Below are 23256 nucleotides of genomic sequence, written 5' to 3' on the forward strand. Positions count from 1 at the left end.
ATTCCAGATTTCTTAAGAGAGACCCAAAGGACCTGTAAAAAGTCAGCCACTAGCATCATCCTTACCAGTATGGAGTAGAGCAATTCCCATTTAATGACTTGTGTAACCCTAAGTTCTTGACAGTGGTCCAAAAAGCCAAGAATATAATTAATATATTAATTACTCTTAGTTAACATTACTATCCCCAAAGGACCTAAGAATAAGCCAAGTTCTCAGAGAGGTGGGTTACTTGCCCAAGTAAATTATCTTAGGTGGGATTCAAACTCAGATCCCTATGACACTTCCAGTCCTCAACAGAATACACCAGGCTTCTTCTTTCAAATATGTTCCAGTGAACCCCACCCTGAAAGCACTCTGGTGTGAGGACTCTGGCGCAAGGAAGCATTAGCTTTCCAGTACTGATCCCATTACCCACGGATTGTGTCCTTACTCACCATATGCCTTTTACAGGTCAGTGGTACAAGTATATGACAACGTTTATGGACAAGTAATTTGCAGTTGATACACTTGTAGCCTTGCCTTCCGAGACCCCATATCCTTTCGCTGCACTGACCACAGTATGCTCTCTGTAACACAAAGCAAAGAAAATGTTTAGTTTCGATGGAGCAATCAGTGGTCAAGACCTGGCTACCTAGAGGACATGCAAGACACAGGACAGAAAAGACAATTGCAGATCTGGGAGATCTCTACCCTATACTACCCATAGTCAGAGAGAATTGAAAAATGGTAGCCTGAGAAGGTGGTTTATGCCATATTCTGATACACTTACCCAAATCCACCATTTAACTGAGGTCAATGTGAGCGTGCTTGTTATGTTATGTTATATCCTAAACCTCATTTTTTTTTATCAATACACCAAATTTGCTGACATACCTATATTTGGGAGGGAGATCAAATACAAAAATATTATGAACTTTTGAATTGATATTACAATTATATCAAAATCATCATTTGGTAACACCACCATATCATGACCACCCCCGTCATAGAGCAAAATAGTTCAATTTTTTTTTAAAAAATCTATTGATTAGGTGGTGCAGTGGATTGAACACTAGCCCTAGAGTTAGGAGGATATCAGTCCAAATCCCATCTCAGACACTTAATAATTACCTAGCCTTGTGACCTTGAAACAAGTCACTTAATCCCATTGCTTTGCAAAAACCAAAAACAAAAAAAATCTATTGAGTTTATACTATGTTAGATTCTGAGGGACACAAGAAACAAAATTCAGAAGTTTCTGCCTTCAGGGTACTCTCTCTAGGACAAAGAGGGGGAAAGAAAAATAATAGATATACATAGACACAGATATATATCTATATATCTATCCTTATATGTATCTTTCTATTCATCTGTGTGTTTTCATTCATGTAGCCCATGGAGGTCTGTGACTAAAAAAAAAAAAAAGTCTTCCTAAACACCAAAATATTAAAACACTATTTTTTGGTGGCAGCAAAGAACTGGAAGCAAAATAGATGTTCAATGACTGGGAAAAAAACTGAACTAATGTTCATAATGGTTCATGTATGTTCACATAGTAAGAGAAGCAGGGATAGATTCATATGAACTGATGCAAAAAAAGCAGTCAAGAAAAAGTACAACAATATAAATGGAAAAGAATTCAAAACAACCAATTTATACAAAACAACCCTGTCCCCAAATTAAAAGATATAAGAAGACCCCCAACTCCCTCTCATAGCTAACAAACTTTGTAGAGGTGAAGGGGTGGGGAAGAATACTGCAAAACCAAAAAAAAAAAAAATCAAAAAATCAAATTTAAAAGAAAACAAGCGATACCAAAACTAGGCTTATATTCAGAAGAATTTCAGAAGAAATCGTAAAAAAAAAATGGGAAATGTCCCACATATCCCAAATAGTCAAAGTAGCTCTTTTTTTGGAGTAGTAAAGAATTGGAAATTGAGGGCATGCCTATCAGTTGGGGAATGGCTGAAAAAGTTATGATATATGAATGTTCATTCTATAACAAACCATGAATGGTCAAATTCTAGAGAAACATGAAATGAATTACAGGAACTTATGCTGAGCAAAGGGAGCAGAACATTGTGAGTTGATCAACCTTGATGGATGCAGCTCCTCACAGCAATTCAGAGAGCTAGAACAATCCTATGAGACTGGCTATTTAGATAATGCTATGCTCATCCAAAGAAAGAAAGGCAAAACAAAACCACAAAACCCCTGCAGAATCTGAATGAATACCACATTCAATTTTTAAAAAGTTTTCATGCATTTCTTTCCTATTTCATGGTTTTCTTTGATTTCCCTTAATCCTAATTCCTCATAAGAAAAATGACTAATCTGTAAACATGTTAACCACAAAAGTGTATGTACAACATTCACCTGATTGCTGCTGGAGGCAAGAGGTGGGAAGGGAGGGTAGAAGGAAATTATGTAACTTAAAAATATGCATAACCATGTGGAGGAATGTTGAAAAACTTTCATAATATGTAATTGGAAAAATAAAATATAAAATAAAAAAAGAAAGAAAACAAAATTTAATGGTAGGATTTAGAGCTGGCAGTGTCCTTAGAGAATAATGAGTCTAAACTACTCATTTTATAGAAATTACTTACTTGGCATCCCAAGTCAATGATGGGTTGTACTGAAATTCAAAGGCAAGTGTGTCTCAGGACAAGTTTACTTGATAACAGGTCCTGTGCTTTTAAGAGAGGGTAGGCCTCCCAGCACACCTAAACCAGTTATTGGGTACCACTATGAGACTATCTGATTGAACACCCTGCCACCTTGTACTCTAGGCAGCCAACAGTGAGGACCAGATGGGCACTAGACCAAAGACAGGATATGACCTTTATGTCCATCCAAATGCCTTTCAAGTTGGATTTTGCCTCAAAGCTCTTTGCTGATTCATTGTCAGTTTATCAGTGAAATTCAGGGAAAGCTGCTAGGATTGTTCATAATCACAGAATATCAAAAGTGCACAGAGATCTTAGAAGAAATTTAGTTCAACCTGAAACTGAAATTTCTTCAAAAGTCTTTTCTTGAAGACCTATAGTTAGGTCTTCACTGCCTTCCTGAAGCAGCTCAACCCTCTTCTATGGGGAGCCCTAATATGAAATCTTATCAACTCCCATCCAACTGATCCTGTTTCTGATTTCTGGGGATAAACAGAAGAAGCTGACACCATTTCTTTATTTTGTATCTCTGTTCACCCTTTTCCCCCTCACACACACACATACACACACACCCAAGTCTACTCTTTTCCGGGAAAAACATACTTAATTCTTTCATCAGGTCCACAAAATCCATTTAATGTAAAGACTAGTTGTTTGTCATCTTCAAGGAACAGCAATCAAGACTGTAATCAGGGTATGGGCAAATGGGGCTTTGTTGTCCCCAGCATGCAAGGATTCCTAAACCTTTTCTTCCTACCTTTCCTAGTCATCCTAGTCTCATCTTCTGTAAGAAGCCTTTCCTGATCCTATCCCTTCCCACTGGTGTATGTATATCTATAAATCTATCTATCTATATTATATATATATATATATATATATATATACATACATACATACATACATACACACACACACAAGCATTGTAACATTATACTGTGAGGCAAGAAAAATATTTTTTAATTCTTTGTAAATCCAGTGCTTAGTTTGGTATCTGACACACAGTAGATGCTTAATAAATGTTTGGGAATTGTACAGACACATGCCATACAATTACAATTATGCCATCGCTTACAGTGTGCAGTTATTATCTCATGTGATTCTCACAACAAAGATAGGTGCTATTATGATTTATATTTCCATTCTATAGTAGAGAAACTGAGTCAGGCAGAGGTTCAGTGACTTGCCCAGGATCACATAGCTAGTAAATGTGAAGTATGATTTGAATCTTCCCAATCCAGGTCCAGTGCTCTAGTAACTGAACTATGTAGCAGTTCCTAATGTATCAACAAAAATGCAAGGTTTCTATGAGAATCAAATCAAAGGGGATGAGGAGAAAGAATGGGTGAGGGTGTCATGCTGAAAGAGGATCCACTTGGGACTGGGTTTGACTGGTTACAAGATGCAAGTCACACAGAAGATCCTTGGATGGACAGAGAAAAGGAAACCTTCTTGACAAATCATGCCATAGAGAAAAAGGATGTGATTGGTAGTGAGCACTAGTTTTTTAGGACAATGCTCCAGGGAACACTCTCTCAGACTAAATTTGATGAGCAAGGGCCCATCAGCATGGATAACTCAAAAATGTTCCTATAATAATGAGATCACAGGTGTTTAGTCAAAACAATTTTTCCATTGCAAAGTGATAGTATTTTGAGTACATTATGGGTTAAATCTATTTATGATGACGGGAAGGGAGGAAGTTGTGTCAGCATGAATAAAAACATTTTGCAAACTTTAAATCACATTATAAATGAGTCTTAGGACAACTGTTACAGAACATGAAAAAATTAATATTATTCAGATGATAACAGGATGGCCTATTGACATCTGACATCCCCAAAACTCTAAAATTATTGTCCCTGTAAGTTATACTATCAACAAATCTAGTTTGGATAGAGACTAAATGACAGAGAAGGAAGTTGCAGAGTATAGTATAAAGTATTTTGGAGACAGAGGACCCTGGGTTTGATTACCCACTCTGACACTTCCTGCCAATGTCCTGACATTGGACAAATCATGCACAACTTCCAGAATCCAAGTTTCCTCCTTTGTGAAATGGGTTTGGTCACAGATCTGGATTAAAAAAAAAAAGCCCAGAAGTGAAGCAGGGAGAGAGGGAAATCAGATCCTATTTGAGAAAGCACATGATGCCTTCAGTAATCCCAAGATCCTCTCAGAAAGCAAAAGCCCATCATTTTAACACCCATATTCCTCCTGTGAATCATGGGACAATCACGGAGAGGCACCATTGCCAGTGACCCAAAAGACAATGGAGACCCAGGGCGGGTATAAATAGTCTGGAGCCTGTTACCATCGTGACCCACAGAGAGGAATGTATTAAAAGACAGTATGAAAGACTTTTGGGGAGGGACAAGGGGATAGAATGAGGAAAGCAATCAGGTTCAAGGCAGAGGACCTAGGTTCACTTTCTACATTTACCATTGCTTACATGACAACATTTATCAAGTCACTTGAAGGAAGTCAAGGAGACTAGGAGACAGGATTCAAATCAAGGGTCTCCATTTTGGAGAGGAGCCCAGGTCAGACATCATTCTATCACTATCCCACCTGAGTTTGCAAATCTCCAGTCTTCTACATCAGATCTAGGAAGGATAGAACTCCCATCTCACTTTTTAGCTTCATTAGAGTATTATGTGCCATATGAGAATGCAAGTTAATTGAGGGCAGGGATAGACTTTAGGATTCCCAGTAAATACTTTGTAAACATGAAGAGTTTAATAAAACTACTTGTTGCCTTAAGGTTCTACCTCTGAATTGTTGGTCCCTCTCAATCACAGGAAGAGGAGATTCATTGGGAACTGCTCTCAGAACCAGAGGATGACCTGCAGCAAGTTGGGAGGAATCATGGCAAGATATGGAAAAGAATCATACAGGATAAGAAGATAGGCTTCAATGGGGCTAACAGATCAAGTCATATAGTTCCTGAACTAATAATGGTTGAGATTTAAGGTTTTTAGAACACTGCAGAATTTTTTTTAATTTGGTCCTCATAGCAGGCAGCTAGGTGGCGCAGTGGATAGAGCACCAGCCCTGGAGTCAGGAGAAGCAGAGTTCAAATCCAGTCACAGACACTAAATATTTACCTAGCTGTGAGGCCTTCGGCAAGGCACTTAACCCCATTGCCTTGCAAAGGCCAAAAATAAAAAAAATTTGGATCTTCATAGCAATTTCTCACAGGTACCATAGTAAATATCATCATTTTAAAGGTGAAGCAAATGAGGCCCTGAAAGGTGAAATCATTTGGTCACTCACTAGGCAGAATTTGGTTCTCCGGAATCCTAGTCCGCAGAACTGATGACTTCATGTTAAGGAATTTAAGAATGACAGAACCCTTATCACCAGAAGGCTGGATATCAATCTTTTTTCAGATTTTGAAATTCTGAAATACCATTTACTAGAGTATACTGAAAATGTTCAATAGTGGGATTGAAGCAGGGAGAGTAAGGAAAACATCACCCTAGATGAGAAATTTTCAGAACCCCCAAACACCCCAACAACTGGGTCAAGGATTCACTTGAATGACTCATTCATTTGACAAAAAAGTAAGGGGAAAATTGAAAGTAATCTGGAAGAAATCACATTTAGATGAATATATATATATATATATACTGAGATTAGGACAGCAAACTAACTGTGCACAAAGCATTGAGCTTAGAGTTCAAATTCAGACTCAGATACTTACTGGTTGTCACTCTAGGCATGCCCTCAGTTTCCTTATCTGTCAAGTGAGCAGGAGAAGAAAATGGCAAACCACTCTAGTATCTTTGCCAAGAAAATCCTACACAGTCATAGCAAATTGGACACAACCAAACCAAAACAAAGAAAAGTAGGGATTTAAGGAGGACAAAACAAAGAGAGGTCCTACCATAGTCCACACATGTGAAAGGAGGTCAAACAGAAGGACAAGAAGGGTTGAGACAGTGTAACTCTGGGCCTCAGTTTCCTCCTCTGTAAAAGTGGGCCAAGGGATCAGGAAGGAGTGGTATGGCCTCTGAGGTTCCTTCTACTTCTAAATCTAATTCAGGTCTGTCTATTGTGGATCACTGTGACTAAGTCCCTTCAGTGGTCTGTTACCTCAGTAAAATGAGATGGCATTAGGTGACCTTAGAGATCCCTTAGCTCAGAATTTGCTGACATGATCATTAATGTTCCAATGTGGTACTTGGAGCTAAGAAGACCTGGTTAAAAGTCCAACCCCAAACTCATAGTGGCTGTGGGACCCTGAGCATGTCAACTATGAACTCAGCACCCTGAAGAATTCTCTATAAAGATGAGAAGATGGAGAAGTGATTCTACTGAAGAACTGAACCAAATTGATAATAAAACACATCATTAATGCTAAAAAAAAAAAGGGAACAGAACCAAGAAAACATTATAAACACTAACAACATTATGAGATGATCAACTATGAAGGATGCATCTCCTCTCAGTACTTCAGAGATCAAGGACAATCCTGGGAGACCAACTATGGACAATACCATCCACATCTAGAGGGAAAAAAAAACCTGAATCTGAAGAATCTGAATGCACACTTCTCTTATGATATTCCTTCCCATCCCATGACTTCCTTCCTTTTTATCTTCTTGGCAGCTCTTTTCATGGTATCAAAGAAACGCAAATTGAGGGATGACCATCAGTTGGGGAAATGGCTGAACAAATCATGTATATAAATGTGATGGAGTACTATTGTTCTGCAAGAAATCATAAGGGAAAATATTTGTATAAGCTGATGCCGAGTGAAGTGAGCAGAACCAGAAGAGCATTGTACACACTAACAGTAACATTGTGTGATGACCAACTACAATGGACTTGCTCATCTTAGCAGTACAATAATCAAAGACAATTCCAAAGGACCGGTGATGGAAAAAGTCATCCACATCCAGAGAAGGAACTATGGAGTCTGAATGCAGACCAAAGTTTACTATTTTCTATTTTTTAAAATTTGTTTGACGTATTATGAGTTTTCCCTTCATGTTTTTCTCTTTTCACTTTGATTTAAATCTTCTTTCACAACAATTCATATGGATATAATATCATATATAGTTATGTATATAACCTATATCAGATTGCTTTCTATCAGGGGAAGGGGTGAGGGAAGGTAGGAAAGTATGAAACAATCTTACAAAAAACGATTGTTGAAAACTATCTTTGCATGTGACTGGAAAAAATCTATTTTAAAAAAATGCATCTATTGGCAAAGGTCCAGGTCAAAAAATATTTTTCTGATGGATTGATAGGGAAAGTTAATGAGTGTTCTGGAAGAACAAAAATTGGCCAAAATACCAGCAGCAAGCCAGAAAAAGAGATGTCTTGCCAGGAAGCACTTAGGGAGCATGGGCCAAATGAACCAATAGCTCCTGTAGAGTGGGAACCAACCAGGTCCCTATGTTCTCCAATCCAGTAGGGTTTTAAAGACTCACCTTAAAATCACAGAACAAGAGAGAAGCCAGGAAAGGGAGTCATCAAGACTAAAATTCTTCATTTTATAGATGAAGAAGCTGAGAACCTAATTCACTTCACTCCAATGTTTGCTAACTGACCAAACTGCTGGGAAAAAAGTGATTAGGGAATAAAAAAGATGCTGGGAAAATTGGAAAGAAAGACCTGGCAGAAATTAGTTAAAGCAATATCTATCAAGATGAATGACATAGACATACACAGTCACATCATAATCAAAATAGAGCAAAGAAGAGATTTCCATATCAAGTTCCTTAATTGTTTCTTAATTATTGTGGCAATCACTGTGCTAGGTGTTTTAGAAATATTATTACATTGGAGTCTCACAACAACTTTAAGAGATAGATGCTCCTCATTTTACAGCTGGAGAAACTGAGACAGAGAGCAGTTAGAAGATTTGCCTAGGACCACACAGTAGCTGAGGCTGGATTTGAACTATAATCTTCCAAGTTCATTTCTGTATCCATTAAATCACTTAGATGGAAAGAGTTCAAGACAGATAAGGGATTGAGAAGATCACTTTGGATAATTTTGGTTACATAGGATTGTAAATTTTTTTACAAAAACAAAATCAGTGCTGTTAAAATTAGAAAGAAAACAGTTCACTTGGGGGGGGGGGATATTTGTAGTGAATTCCTCTACTTAAAAATCTCATTTCTAAGATAAAAGAAATGGATTAAAATTGATAATTAAAAACTATCCCCCAAATGATAAATAGTGAAAAGAGAGGCACAAGTAATTTTTTAGAAGAATTATAAAGTTATCAAAAGACATTTTTAAAAAATTCCAATAACAGTCCTAATGAGTAAAATGTTAAAGAAACTCTGAGGTTCTACCTTACATTCCTCAGACTGGCAAAGATGCCAGAAAAAGGCTAATGTCCATGCTGGAGGGGGACTGTGGAAAAACAGGCTCACACTAATGCAACTAGGACTGTCAATGAATACTTCCCTTAGCCTCCACCCAGAGGCTCATAGACTCAGGATCCTAAGACTAGGTGCATAATCCCAGAGGATAGCCATTGAACCCCAATACTATGGCTTGGTGTGATGGAAAGAACTCTGTCCATAAATTTAGAAGAGACCAGGGTTCAAGGTTACCATGAAATGTCACTGCCCTTCTAGGGGAGAATACAGGGGACAATGTTCTGGGGTGACTCCATTAATTTAGAACACACCATTTTACAATGAGGAAGTCCAAGCACAGATGAGTCAAGTACAGGGCTATCCTACAGATATAAACAGCCAGTTCTTCCTGACTTCAAATCCAGTGCATTAACTATGGAACCATTCTGCCTATAATCTTGAAAAACATAAAGTTCATAATTATCATTAATTGATAATGGGGCAGCTAGGTTCAAGAGATGTCAAAAAATATAGAAAATAGGGCTTGTACTCAAGCAACTTACATTATTATTTTATTTGAAACCAATCTGTCTGGGAGGGTTGCTGTGACATTAGCCCAAAGCCTCCTGGACCATGAAGAAAGAAGAGCTTTTCTGTACCTCTGTGCTGAAACTAAATATATAACAAGCAGCCTGCTATTCCTTGAACCTTCTCCATAGAATAATCCTTCATTCTACTTCCTAACTGATCTGGTAGGAGCAATAAGATTTGTATACACTTGTGTATAAACACACAGACACACACATATATATTTATACATGTTTTTTATTAGAATGTAAACATACAGAGGGCAGTGACTCTTTAGTCTCACCTTCCCACCACAAAACAAGTATTAAAGAAATGCTTTTTTTGACTAATTTAAAAGTCAAAGGTTTGATTTTACAAAGATTCCTCAATGTATAATTTGAATTTCTAAGATTCATGTGATAATTTTCCCCCAATGTATAAAACCTTTTCCCAAAATCTTTCCTCTTAAAAAACATCCAGGCTACCTTTTCAGAGGTTAGAAGGCCTTTTTGAAGTCTCTTTAGTTCAACAAATTTAAAAGGGAAAAAAAAAAGTTAAGCTGTTTACAATTCATCAGAATTAGCATTTAAAGGGTGAGAGAAAAGGATCCACATCTATTAGATATTAGATCTATTAGATACTTCTCCCCAAAGATGGCAAAAAATAGATGTGACTTTAAAAAAAAGTTTAAAACAAAAGAAAACCCTATGCCATTTTCTGTTCTCCCTCGAAGCTACCAAATTACTTCTTCTATTTCAAACATGTTTCTATCCCAATTCGAGATACTTTCAGAAGCCGAAAGGCTAGAAAATTGACAAAGGCTATTAAAGATTTTTCTGAATTGAAGATTAGAGAACGGGGGCTCTAGGCTCCAGCTCTTATACTTATTGGTTGTGTGACCACAGACAAGTCTTTGAACCTCACTGCTAGCTCCTTGAGGAAAGGGTCTATTTCAATCATTGTGTACTTCCAGTAGGAAACACAATGACTAGAACAAAATAGGTGCTTAATAAAGGACAGAACAGCTAAGTGATGATAGAGTGCTGGGCTCATCTTCATAAATTCAAACCCACCTCAAGTCACTCTACCATGTTTGCCTCAGTTTCCTCATCTGTAAAATGAGATGAAAGAGGAAAGGCAAACCGCTCCAATACCTTTACCAAGAAAAACCCAAAAAATGAGATCATGAAAAAGTCAGACACGACTGAAAACACGACTGAACAACAATAGTAAAGACAACTTTTCCAGGTTTGTAACATATGACTTCCAAATCCCACATTCTTGGGTCCAGCCAAATACACCTTCCTATTGCTCTCCACATGTAGATGAAGTCCTAGGAAGGACATCAAGTGCAAACTCTTCATTTTACAGATGAGGAAACTAATGGAGAAGTTTAAGTTACTTGCCTGGTCAGACAAAGAAAGTGTCAAGAGTTTGAAATTTGAACCTGGTTCTCTACTTCTTAAGCCAATATTCCTAGTTTGTCAAAATTTATCCAAGCAGTATGAAATCAGTATCTTTTCTCTGTTTAAAAAAAAGTACATCAGGGGCGGCTAGGTGGCGCAGTGGATAAAGCACCAACCCTGGAGTCAGGAGTACCTAGGTTCAAATATGATCTCAGACACTTAATAATTACCTATCTATGTGGCCTTGGGCAAGCAACTTAACTCCATTTGCCTTGCAAAAACCTAAGGAAAAAAAAAAGAACATTTGGGGACACCCAGGATCTCTAAGATAAAAACTAAATACCTCTGTTTGGCATTTAAAACATCGGCTCAAGTAGACCTGGGCTCAGATCCTTTTCCTATAAATCTGAGAAAAATCTAATGGTCATCTCTGTTTCCTTATCTGTGAAATATCCTTTGTTCGATCTTTCTCATGGGGAAGAGGGGTGAAAGTTTACATTTGTACCAGTGTTCTTATCTTTGTATTGCACTGTCCTTAGACAAGAAAATTTCCCATCACCCTGTCATTATATATGGACTAACTGGCTCACAAGTCTGAAATACCCTCCATCTTAGCATCCCTATTTCCATTCAAAGTTGTATAACTTCTCCAACTGCTAGTGCTTCTTTTTTTTTGTTTTACATCTAGATTCCTATCTGGTCACAGGACCTAGCAGAGCTCTGGTGTCCTAGCATGACACCCCCTGAGTTAAATCTAATTCACTTGTTTGTCATACCATCACATGCCTCATGGCACGGTCTTATTCCAGAACAAAGAACAAACAACATTATATATAGATTTATGTGTTCACTCCCTAGAATATAGGCTTCTTAAGAGCAGAATTTGCTTTATTTTTTTATTTTAGTAGCCTTAGCATATAGCACATAGTAGATGATTAATAAAGGCTCGTTGATGGACCCATTCCACCTGGTCACTTCATCCCAAGGACAGTTAAATATGGTCTGCCTCCAGTTTGTCTTCTGAGAATTCTGGGCAAGCCTATATATCTGACCCAGACAAGTGATAAAGTTTTTGTCAGAGAAAACCATTGGATATGGCTGAGGTTCTTGCTGAAATGAAGAATGGAAGAGCAAGAGACCTTCCTTTGAAGACTAAATGAACAACTGCAACATGTAGAAGACTTCAGAACGCATTCTAGAATTATGCATTTAAAGCTGCTCTCTCTTCCATCTTCCTATACTCAGTCCACATCTCATATCCTACAAGAGACCATTCCAGGTCCCCTTGGCTACTAGTGCCACCCCCTCCAAGTTTGCAACTATTCCACATGGATCATCTATGTACCAACTATGCACATTTTGCCTGCTCCCATTAGAACTTGGGAAAGCTATGAAAAATTGAGGGAAAGAGGTCATTCCTAGATGGAGGAATTTAGAGTAGACTAGATGGATAAGCAGTTCCTGAGTTCAAGAAAGAAAATAATGCCAATAGTTGGAGAAGAGACCTGAAGATGTTCTGGCCATAGGAGATGGTCTTAGAAAGCAGGGAGTAGGATGAATCATTCAGTGTGATTGGAGTGAAGGAATTCTTCTAGGAAGGTAACTACAAGTAAACCTCCTACTAAGGTGACTCACTTCCTAAAGTGATCTAAGTATTAGTTAGTCTTTGTTAAGTGTCTACCATGGGCCAGACACTAGCCTAAGGACTGGGCATTCAAAAAAAGGAGTAAGAGAGTCCAATGGAGGAGACACCATTCAAATAAGATATGGACAGGATGGATGGGGGAGAGTCTAAGGGAGACGACACTAGCTTTTAGTGAAAGACAGAATTCTATCTGGGCCTTGAAGGAAGCCAGGAGGCAAAAACAAAGGGGCAGACAATGGTGGGAGGAAATAGCTCTTGTAGAGGGTTCTATGAGAAAGATAGAAAAAAAGGAGGGGAGGAAAGTCTGGGACTCCATATTTTAGAAAGGGCCTGAATAATCCAGAGGAGAAAAACCATGACAGCAAGGGGTTTTGATATCAAGATCTTCAAGTAGAAGCTAGTTGTGTATGTATTTTCTTATCCATTAGAGAATAAGCTTTTTTTTTAAGGTACGCCTACCATAAAGGCATTATGATCAACACACAGTTGATGCCTAATAAAAGCTATTGACTCATTGGTGTTATAGAAGGGGATTCTTTTTTGTTTTTTTAAGGTTTTTGCAAGGCAAATGGGGTTAAGTGGCTTGCCCAAGGCCACACAGCTAGGTAATTATTAAGTGTCTGAGACCGGATTTGAACACAGGTACTCCTGACTCCAGGGCCGGTGCTTTATCCACTGCGCCACCTAGAATCCTCTAGAAGGGGATTCTTTATGAGCTAGAGGATGGACAATTTCTGTATTTCCAAAACATGGTTCCTGTGCTTGTTGGCAAAAGGAGGGTAAAGGATATCTCAGTTGATCAAATGGTACAAGAAATGTTAGTGTATAAGTCAACATATCATTGGTAGTGAAATCAAGCCCAACGGGATTGTCTTTTGTTTCTACTCAGCTAGAAATGTAGGATGCTAGGAACAATCTTTACAGCTATCAAACAGTGCCAGTCCCAGACTCAAGACCCTAGAGTGACTCTTTGTTTCTTGGACAAAATATAAATATGACACTTTTAGCTCCTCACTGTATAATTCCAACCTTTTTCCTTTTTTTGAGGCAATTGGGGTTAAGTAACTTACTGAGAGTCATACTGCTAGTGTCTGGGGCAGGACTGAACTCAGGTCCTCCAAATTCCAGGGCTATTATTCTATCTACTATGTTACCCAGCAACTCCAAACTATTTTAAAATTATTTTTATAATAAATCTTGTTTGACACTGAGCAAGTCAGTCAACTCTGTCTGCTTCAGTTTCCTAAAAAAATAACAGCCCTATCTTCCAAGGTGGTTTTGAGGATAGAGGATATGATGAGATCATATTTGATATTTGTAAAGTTCTTATCATGTAGTTGCTGGTGTTTTCCTTCTCTCATTCTCTCATTCTCTCTCTCTCTCTCTCTCTCTCTCTCTCTCTCTCTCTCTCTCTCTCTCAGTTCCTCTGAAATTAAATAGGATTTACTTTATATACAACCTGAATTTGTTTATCTAGGTTCATATCCCAGTTGAATGTAAGCTTCTGAGGGCAGGAAGTGGTGGGTTTTTTCCATTTATCCTTGAACAAGCATAGGACATATTGGACCCTAGTTGAATGCAGGCACTTGTCCAATCAACTTGGCTCTCAGGAACAGTCAAGAAGCAAAACGGACATCTAAGTAACTTCTCCACAAAACAAAACAAAAACAATTATGTATTCTGTCTACAAGTTATTCTATGACTCCTGGCTAGGTGCCCTCCAACAAGGTACATCTAGACTATGTCATTGGTCAGTGTCCAACTATTAAGTAATTTGCCTCATGAGGTAATGAGTTGCCTATCACTACAGGATTCAAGAAGAGACTATATAACCCTCCAAGGCAGGGATTCTTTTAGGGAAAATTCCCAACCTGGATGGGAGGCTAGACTTGTTGACTCCTAAGGGACCTTTCTACTCAACTCTGAGAGTCTTCATTCCTATATAGGCTCCACTGCTTTATTTATAAGGCCACTTAAGCAGACAAGAAGAACTATTTTTGTTTCTTGGAAAAAATCCTTTTTTCCTGAGCTTTGATAATTGACAGAAAAATGGTCATCTGTCAGGTCTTTCAAATCAATTCACCTTTAATATAACATTAAGTTAAATGTCAGCCCTTGGAAGCAAATGCAAATATACAAACCTCACCACCATTACTAAGATAACTTGTCCAAACTATGAAGAGACAGGGAAGGACTGTAGAAATCATCCAGGTTTAGCTCCCACTTCCCCTTCTCACAGGGAGGGAAACTGAGGCTGAAAGAATCTACCTGATTTCATTCTACCTGTCAGAAATAAGAAATGATATATGGGAGGAGGGGACAAAGAGGGGAATGAGGAGTGGAGGAAGAGGTGAGATGGAAGTGGTGAAGATGACTAAGCTTCAATTCTAATTTTCATACAGCCTTGGAAGTTTTCCCAAAGTAGGGCAGTTGCTGACAAGTCTTCAAATTTGAAAATGAGACTGTAAATTTCAGATTTTGTTCCACCTTCCACAACTGTTGCCTCCTGGCAAATACCAGGCACCTTATGGAAACAACCCGATCTGAAGTTGGTCAGAACCTTCTGGGACATGACATCCTGTTCTAAAATTCCAGGCTAATTTTATTTAATTATGGTCAAAGGTAGGGGTACTGGGTTTCTGATTGCATTATAGCATGTTGTTGGTGTGGAAACAGCCCCCAGGAATGTGAATCAGTCACTAGATCTGCAGGGTCTCAATTGCTTGAAATGCTGAAAAAAATCAATATCCCATGATCACAATTTCTATTCCTTAAAGGACCAATCTACAGCTCAAGAATCTTTAGTGGATCAATCTTAACTCTAGGGTAAAACTCAGACTCTAATCTATGACTTTTAAAGCTCTTTCAGGATTCCCCAGCATTTTAACAGAATAGATTTACCCTCAAGAGAGTCTTAGCTATGGGGCGGCTAGATGGCGCAGTGAATAGAGCATTGGCCTTAAAGTCAAAAGTACCTGAGTTCAAATCCAGTCTCAGATACTTCCCTAGCCGTGTGGCCTTGGGCAAGCCACATTACCTTGAAAAATTAAAAAAAAAAAAGAGACTCTTAGTTTCTTCCTTGTGGTAGTTTAATTCTTCAGTGATCAATTCTTGATGACCCCCTTTTTTGGAGTTTTCTTAACCAACCTAGGATCATACAGTGTTTGAGATCAGATATTAATTCAGGTCTTCTGGACTCCAGGGCAGGAGTCTTATGCACTATGGTACCATAAGCTGCCCAAGTAACTTCCCATTTCCCAGTAAATGTCATCTAACCTATATTAGATTACTCACTGTCATGCGAAGGGACGCTGGTAGAAAAAAAATGTGGAACTCAGATGAATGCTGAAAATTATCTTTGCATGTGATAGAAAAAAAAACAGAAAATGACATTCCATTTCTCCAGGGGTGCTCTCAAGGAGTGCTCCTCAAGGCCTGGCTCAAGGTCCTCTCCTTTTAATTTCTCCACAGTTAGCTATGAGTGACCTCTCATGATGTGAAGTTACTTTCAATGGACCTATACATTAGACTGAGGTCAGGGGGTATCTGTGCCTGGCACACAGTAGGCACTAAATAAATCTTTTGGATAAATTATGCAGGGTACATGTTGTCTCATCATTCACTCTACCTCCCAACATGGAAGCCCTTTGAAAGGGAGATTGTTTTATCCTTCTACCCTAGCACCTTGGTGGGGAGGGGTTCATTGGTAGAACAAATAATCAATGAGCAAACACAGCTCTGAAAATTGATGCCTTAGAGAGCTGTCTTGAAGCATCATTTTACCTAGAATCATGCAGCTAATTCCAGTTGAAAATGATTTGAACACTTGGCACTGAGACCAGTATATCATACACCAAACCATTTTACCTCTCCTACTTACAAATGAGGTTTTGCTGATTTTGTTTTGGGGGTTTTTTTTGGAAAGAGGTAGAATGGTTAGACCTGTGATGTCACTAATCCAGGAACTCCCAGTGAACAAGTTCCCTCCACCATTGTAAGCATCATCCCTGCAGGTCTTCCTAAATCTAAGGACAGGTCTTGAGAGACCTCTTGCCTGGTTCATAGTAGGACCTGAATAAATGCTTTCTGCATTGACTTGAACTGCTTCCAGGGCCCTAAACATAGCAGGCATTTAATAAATGTCTGAGCTGCCAAGAATAAAACCTGCGCTTGAGACCAAACAGGAGCAGGAAACCTGCCTCCTAGCTGGGGGAGGAGAGGAGCAGCTACAGGCAGGAGGCTCCAAACCGTGAGAAAAAAAGAAGAAAAAATATTTTTTTCCAGGGCATCATCTGACTTCCCAAAGGCTATGATTTTAAAATGGGAAACTGTGAGACTTACTCTGCCCCCACCTAGTTATAGAAAAAAAATTAAAGAGTATGTTTACATTTCAAAGAAGTCTCTGGGACACCAAACTCAATCAAACTTAGCAAACAGAACCACAGCAGAGAGGAGGTTAGTCTCCAAAAATGAACATAAACAGCTCCAGTATAACAGAGAGAAACAAGAAAGTAGCTCTCTAGACTTTTGCCAAAAATTGCTTATTAAAATGAGGATTTCAGCTAGGAGGTGAGGGAGGGAAGAAGGAGAGTGAGAAGGAAAATTCTTGGTCTCACATCTACTCCCAGGCCACCTCAGACTTGAGCTAGAACAATAGATTGACTGTCCAAATTCTTTCTCTCCATTCAAATTATTTTTCTAAGTATGTTACTCCTCTGATGAAGCAGCATCAGGAGCTCCTTAGTGCCTCTGTTATAAAATATGGAATAAAACAGACAGACAGACAGACAGACACACACACACACACACACACACACACACACACACACACACACACACCCCTCTTATCAAAAACTCAGTTGGGAATTCATGGCTTTCTAGCATCTGATTTCATTAACTTGTGTCATTTCCACCTTTCATTGACTCTATGTTCCAACTAAATCATTTCCAGAATTGGGCATCTAATCGGCAGCTTCTGTGCATTTATTGGGATATTCCTCTCTCAGATTTCTCCTTTCCTTCAAGCCTCTGGCTCAGGTGTTGCCTCTCTCTTACTCGAAGTCTTCTCAGATTTTTAATGCTACAGAATCTCTTCCACGCAGGAAAATGATTATTAAAAATAGGCTAGATCTCAAACTAGTTAGGAAGGCAGTTTATTGAGTCATCAGTGATCTTGCAGATGGTCCAGAATGTGAGAATTGAATCCCATTTAAGTTGCGTAATGTAGCATTTTCTTTGACCACAAGCTGCTGTTTTTGACCAAAGGTTATCTTCTTATGGTCTACACCATGGTAGATAGTTATAATGTCAATCACAGGATAGGACCAAAAAGTCAGTGGACAGATCCCTAGTGAACCCAACTAAGCTATCATGGCAGATGTGCATGGTTGGGTATAGCTGGTATCACCAAAGACTGCAGGTAACATAGAGCTAACCATATAAAGCTTAATAAATGTTTTTATTTTGACTGAATGATTGACATACATATTTGGGGAGGGGAATGGGCCCAAAATAAACACAAGAAAGGCTGAAAGATAAGGCAATGATGGTTTCTGTGGGCCACAGGAAAGAGAGACTTCCTATGTTTTGGGTAGAAATAGGGAAGTCAGGTCACATCAATAATTCAGAGGGCAGACACTCAGTGAAGTTGATAAACTAGACAGGTGGTGGTGGATGTGTTGAAGGCCAGAAGGGCCACATGTCTGGACAGAAGGAGTTAACTATGCTCTAGAAAAAGGTCACAAAAAAGACTCAGCAGCAAAAAGACAGCAAAAAATCATCATGGCTAAAATAACCCAAGGAAACTGGACCCATTTCCCCAGTGCAAAGTTCTTAACCTTTCTGTGAGTGGGATCTTAGTGCCAGTATGGTATAGACACTTTCTTCAAAAAAGGATTTCTGTCTACATTCATAAAGGAATAAAGTGCTAAATTTCAGACAGAAGACACACATAAGATCTGACTGCATAATCAAACCCAATTCTCTACATCAGTGATGGGGAGATGACACGTCCCTATCTATATGGAACAATTTGATGCCTTTCTGTGCCAGAGAAAGTAGAGAGGAATAACAACACACTGGGAAATGGATATGATTTCAGAACAAAAGAAGTAGATAGTGGAATCCTACCTCAGAAAATTCTTAGCTGTGTATCCCTGGGCAAGTCATTTAACCTCTGTCTGTCTCGGTTTCCTGTACAATTATTAAATGAAGATCTTTTAGTGATTACTTCTTTCCTTCCTTTGCCCTCCTCCATCAATAAGTAGCTCTATTAGCTCTAACCATGGACACCTTAAGCCTCATTGACCTTCAGAGGTTGCCTGTGAACATGGATCATAGGACACTAAATAATCTGATTTTTTTTAATATCCCATGTGGTACAGCAAATAGCACAGTGGCTATTGTTGTTCAGTCATTTCAATCATGTCTGACTCCAATTGACCCCATTTGAAGATTTTGTGTTCTGGAGTAGTATATCATTTCCTTCTCATTTTGCAGATGAGCAAATTAAGGCCAACAGGGTAAAGTGACTTATCCTTAGTAACATAGCTAGTAAATGTATGAGAGGAAGGATTTGAACTTTTTGACTCCAGTACCAATGCTCTACCTTACTGTTTGAATTAGGAGGCTGGATTGGATGGTCTCTGGGGTACCACTCTAAATCTACAATTCTCTGTCAAAAGATAGAATTGGCCTTTCCTTGCTTATTTTTCCACATCTACTCCTAGCACAGAACGACATTCAAACAAATAACTAATTAGTGCTCAGGATACAGTACTGCTGATGCCCACTGACCAAGCTACCTTGAGCTTTAAGGTTATTATAACTTTCAAAATAATCCAGAAAGGAAATATGGAGGCTGAGGCCAAGAGTGGAATGAATGCCTCTTTCAGGACAGACCTCAATGAAAATGTTCTCGGTCTGTGGGTGGGTCACCGGCGTCTCTCCGACTGTTGCCCCGACTGAACTGTACCATTCTACTGTGAACAAGTGAAGATATCAACTTGTGTGTGTGTATAGTGTATGTGTTGTATTTGTGTGTGGCAATATCATGTTTATGCGTATAGTGTGTAATATATTATGTATATATGTGTAGTTTGTATGTAGTGTGTATAATGATTGTGTGTATGTACTAGATTTATATCCAATGTATGTGCATGAGTAATATGTAGTGTAAATGTCTGTAGTTTGTTTGTATATATGTACTGTATGGGTAATATATTATATGTATGAGTAGTATGTCTCTGTGTGTGTGTGTGTGTGTGTGTGTGCGTGCATGCATATTGTGTGCATGTCTACTGTATTTATGGGCAATGTATGACTCCCACAGAAGTTACAAAAGTATCTCATAGAAAGAGTACCCAGAATTCCAAAAGTTGTTTTATAATGGGGCAAAGTGAGGCAGGTGTTAAGTGAACTTTGAATTTCCAGCGTCTGCTACTTAGTATTCAGAATTGCTTCTTTGTAGTGCAATCTCTTTGCAAGATTTTACTGTTTGCTTGGATATCTGGGGGGCACAGCTAAGTATTCTCATAAATTTATTTCTTTGTTTGAATTCAGCTTGGGCCCTGGCAAATAGGCCAAGCTGACAGAGGACTTATACCACCAACTGACAAAAGCTCAAGTTCTGTGATAGGCTCCATCAGGTTGACCTTACCTCGGGGGTTTTAAGGAGGTCCCCTGCCCTGGCCAATTCCAACGAAAACCTTCTATAAAGCTCAAACATGGAGCTGATGGGGCCTCCTGCCCAGAGAAAAGGGGGCATTTTATTAGAAGCTCCCACAATTAACATAAAAAAAAAAGTATTGTGACCAACAATATCAGGTGAGAAAAAATTAAAAAAAAAAGAAATATTAAGCAGTTTAGGAGTCAGAGCTTTCATGGGGGTAAACTATTCTTTTTTCTTTGCTTCCATAGCTTTTTGGGGGGGGGGGTTGTTGCAAGGCAATGGGATTGAGTGACTTGCCCTAGGACACACAGCTAGATAATTATGAAGTGTCTGAGGCCAAATCTGAACTCAGGTCCACCTGACTCCAAGGCTGGTGCTCTATCCACCTAGCTGCCCCACTTTCCATAGCTTTTTTAAAAGAGCTTATTTCTAATAGAAGTTTTGATTGAAAAGTCTAATTTAAAGGGGTAAAAATGAATCCTATGCAACTGGAGCATTCCTAGAGCTAAGTTAAACCAAGAGCTGGGAGGGTCCTCAGAAGTGAATAACACCCAGGTAGCAAGGAGCAGAATCTAGATTTAAAAACAGGCCTTTTCCGCTACCTTCTAATACCCACAACCAGTTCGCTGAAAAAATGAAAGCTTTTTATTCATACCTCTGGAAAGTTAATGTTTCATTCTTTAGCTGCCTACCACTGAAGCCAGGGATAAAGGACCAGAATACTGTAATAAGCTTAATGATTCTTCATTATTATACATCCCAACACATAGTAGAACACTTGGAACTGAGCTCCACTTAGTTCTAATTGTTTGGAACATCAGGTTCTATTGCTAATACATGAACATGATTTCAAATGCTATTAAAATAGAGTGTGAAGCAAGGAAAAAATGATTGGATTCTCTAACCCTCAATTTCCTCATTTGTAAGTTGTGGGACTAGGGGGTCTCTGAGCTACCTTCTAGCTCTAACTGGTTTTCAATCATTATCAGCCCCTCTCTCATTTTTAAGATGAAGGATCAGTAACTCAAACTTTAAGGTGACTTGTCCAAAATCAGAAGCATTAAGTTTGTGTTCCACACATGTCCTTGCCTTTTGTAAGACATTGAAAGTTTGTTACAATTAATTGCTCTCAGACAATTTTCCACCTGTAATTTTTGACCCTCCCTTCATACCAGAGAATAAATTGTATATAGTTATGGTATTAAAAGAAAATATATTGATATTATACCATCCGTTTATTTTATGCATTTCTGAATTTCTCCACGCAGTTGTATAAGCCCATTCAAATAAAACTTCTTGCTTTCCCTTCCACACAATGTCCCCCAACTCCCTCTTCCCTCTGTTCTCTCTTCTTCTTTTCCTCTCTCTAGTCTTCCATTTCTTGGTCTCCCGTTCCCCACACCCCAGTCCCACTTAGAATACAGTTCTTCCTTGCATCTTTCTCTTGGGTAAATAGAGAAATTTACTTAAATTATTTCCTTCAAGGCTCAGCTTTTGCCATCCCTAGGAGACCATTACTGTTCCCCTCACCAGCTAACAGTGTCTCTCTTCAAAATTATTTAGTTCATTTTAACTTATTTATATAGTTATCTCCCCCATTAGAGTAGAAGCTTACAGAGGTCAGGCTTTTGTACATACCAGAGTAAAGAGGAAATAGTTGCTGAGAGACAGATTTCAAGATGAAGATTGGAAACCAAGCTCTGCCATGTGCTCCCTGCATGACCTTGGAAAGTCAATACCTTCTCAGTGCCTTCTTTTACTTATTTTAAAATAAGTGACTAAATAATCTCAAAAAATAAATAGAACTGGAAATGATCTCATGAAGGTAAGCCCATTGCCAAATGACCATTGAAGTCTCTGCTCAAGTATTTTCAATAAGGAGGAAATGGTTCCCTCTGGAGGTAGCCTTTCCACATTGGGACAGCTCTAATTGCTGCAAGTGTTTTCTAATGTTAGGTTGAAAAGTTATAACTTTCTTGTTGCCCCTATTTCTCCCTTTCCTCTGAAATTATTATCTTCAATTATTCAGGACATACCTTGTTTGCACATAACAATTTGTCATCTCATTAGACTGAGACCCTTGAGGGCAAGGGGCTGTCTTTTGCCTTTCTTTGCATCTCTCTGCTTGGAGTGGTGCTTGTTGACTTGAACAGTCTCATCTTCCTGCCACATGATAGTTCTGCAGATAACTTAGGGACACCTAAGTTTTGTTTTCTCCAGACTCAACACAACTTGTTCCTGCAGCTCATCTTTGTTACTAAGTGTCCTTCAATCTGAATGTGTCTTTCTATGGGACTTTAAGGTCTGCAGAGAGCTTTCCCATACAAACTTGGAGTGGTCCTCCAGCTGCTATTGTCATTTCCATTTAACAGATAGGGAAACTGAGGTAATGAGAAGGGAAGTGATCACATCTGTCACTCCCTCTGGTTACTCTCTATTTTACCAGACAGCAAGCAAGTAGTGACAGGGAGACAAGATTCACCAAAAAATGAGGGAAGATGAACAAGGATTATATTGTCTGCTTCCTGATATTTGGAAAGGGTGGACTACAGGAATTTACAGGCTGGCCACAGATATGGGAATGAGACAGGCAGCCCAGGTTGAAAGTGGAATAAACAGGATTATTTTTACAGTACATTTTTTTAAAAGCTTCATTTGCACACGTAGTGCTAAAAACATCTGAGAGTAGTAATTTGGTTTTCTGTGTCATAGAGGCTTTAAAAAATACACATAGAAATCCACCTTTAACGTCAGCTAAGTCTGGAATGAATGAGGCCCAGGGAGATGACTCACAGATTAAGGTTAAGAGCAAAATAATATCTGAAAACTTTTAGAGCTCTATAACTGTATATTGTACATGATTCTTCTATTCTTTCCATCTTTGCTTTCTTCTTATAGGAAGTAATGGGGGTCCTTGTCCAGAGTCCCACAGAATGAAATATGAAATACAAATATAAATATAAACACAGGTCTTCCTGAATTCAAAACCAGTGTTCTA

The 23256-nt window shown here is 38.7% G+C and overlaps 1 protein-coding gene across 2 annotated transcripts in view; it reads right to left on the reverse strand.

Annotated features, from left to right (window-relative positions):
- The window catches only part of PRKCZ (protein kinase C zeta), a 224103-nt gene that overhangs the window by 53169 nt on the left and 147678 nt on the right, over window positions 1-23256 (reverse strand). For both annotated transcript variants that reach the window (XM_074218704.1, XM_074218705.1), the window contains one exon: window positions 435-566. In XM_074218704.1, coding sequence (XP_074074805.1) covers window positions 435-566 — 132 coding nt within the window. The remainder of the gene's footprint in view (window positions 1-434; window positions 567-23256) is intronic.

This window comes from Macrotis lagotis, chromosome 1, assembly GCF_037893015.1.
Source record: "Macrotis lagotis isolate mMagLag1 chromosome 1, bilby.v1.9.chrom.fasta, whole genome shotgun sequence".
NCBI classification, from domain to species: Eukaryota; Metazoa; Chordata; class Mammalia; order Peramelemorphia; family Peramelidae; genus Macrotis; species Macrotis lagotis.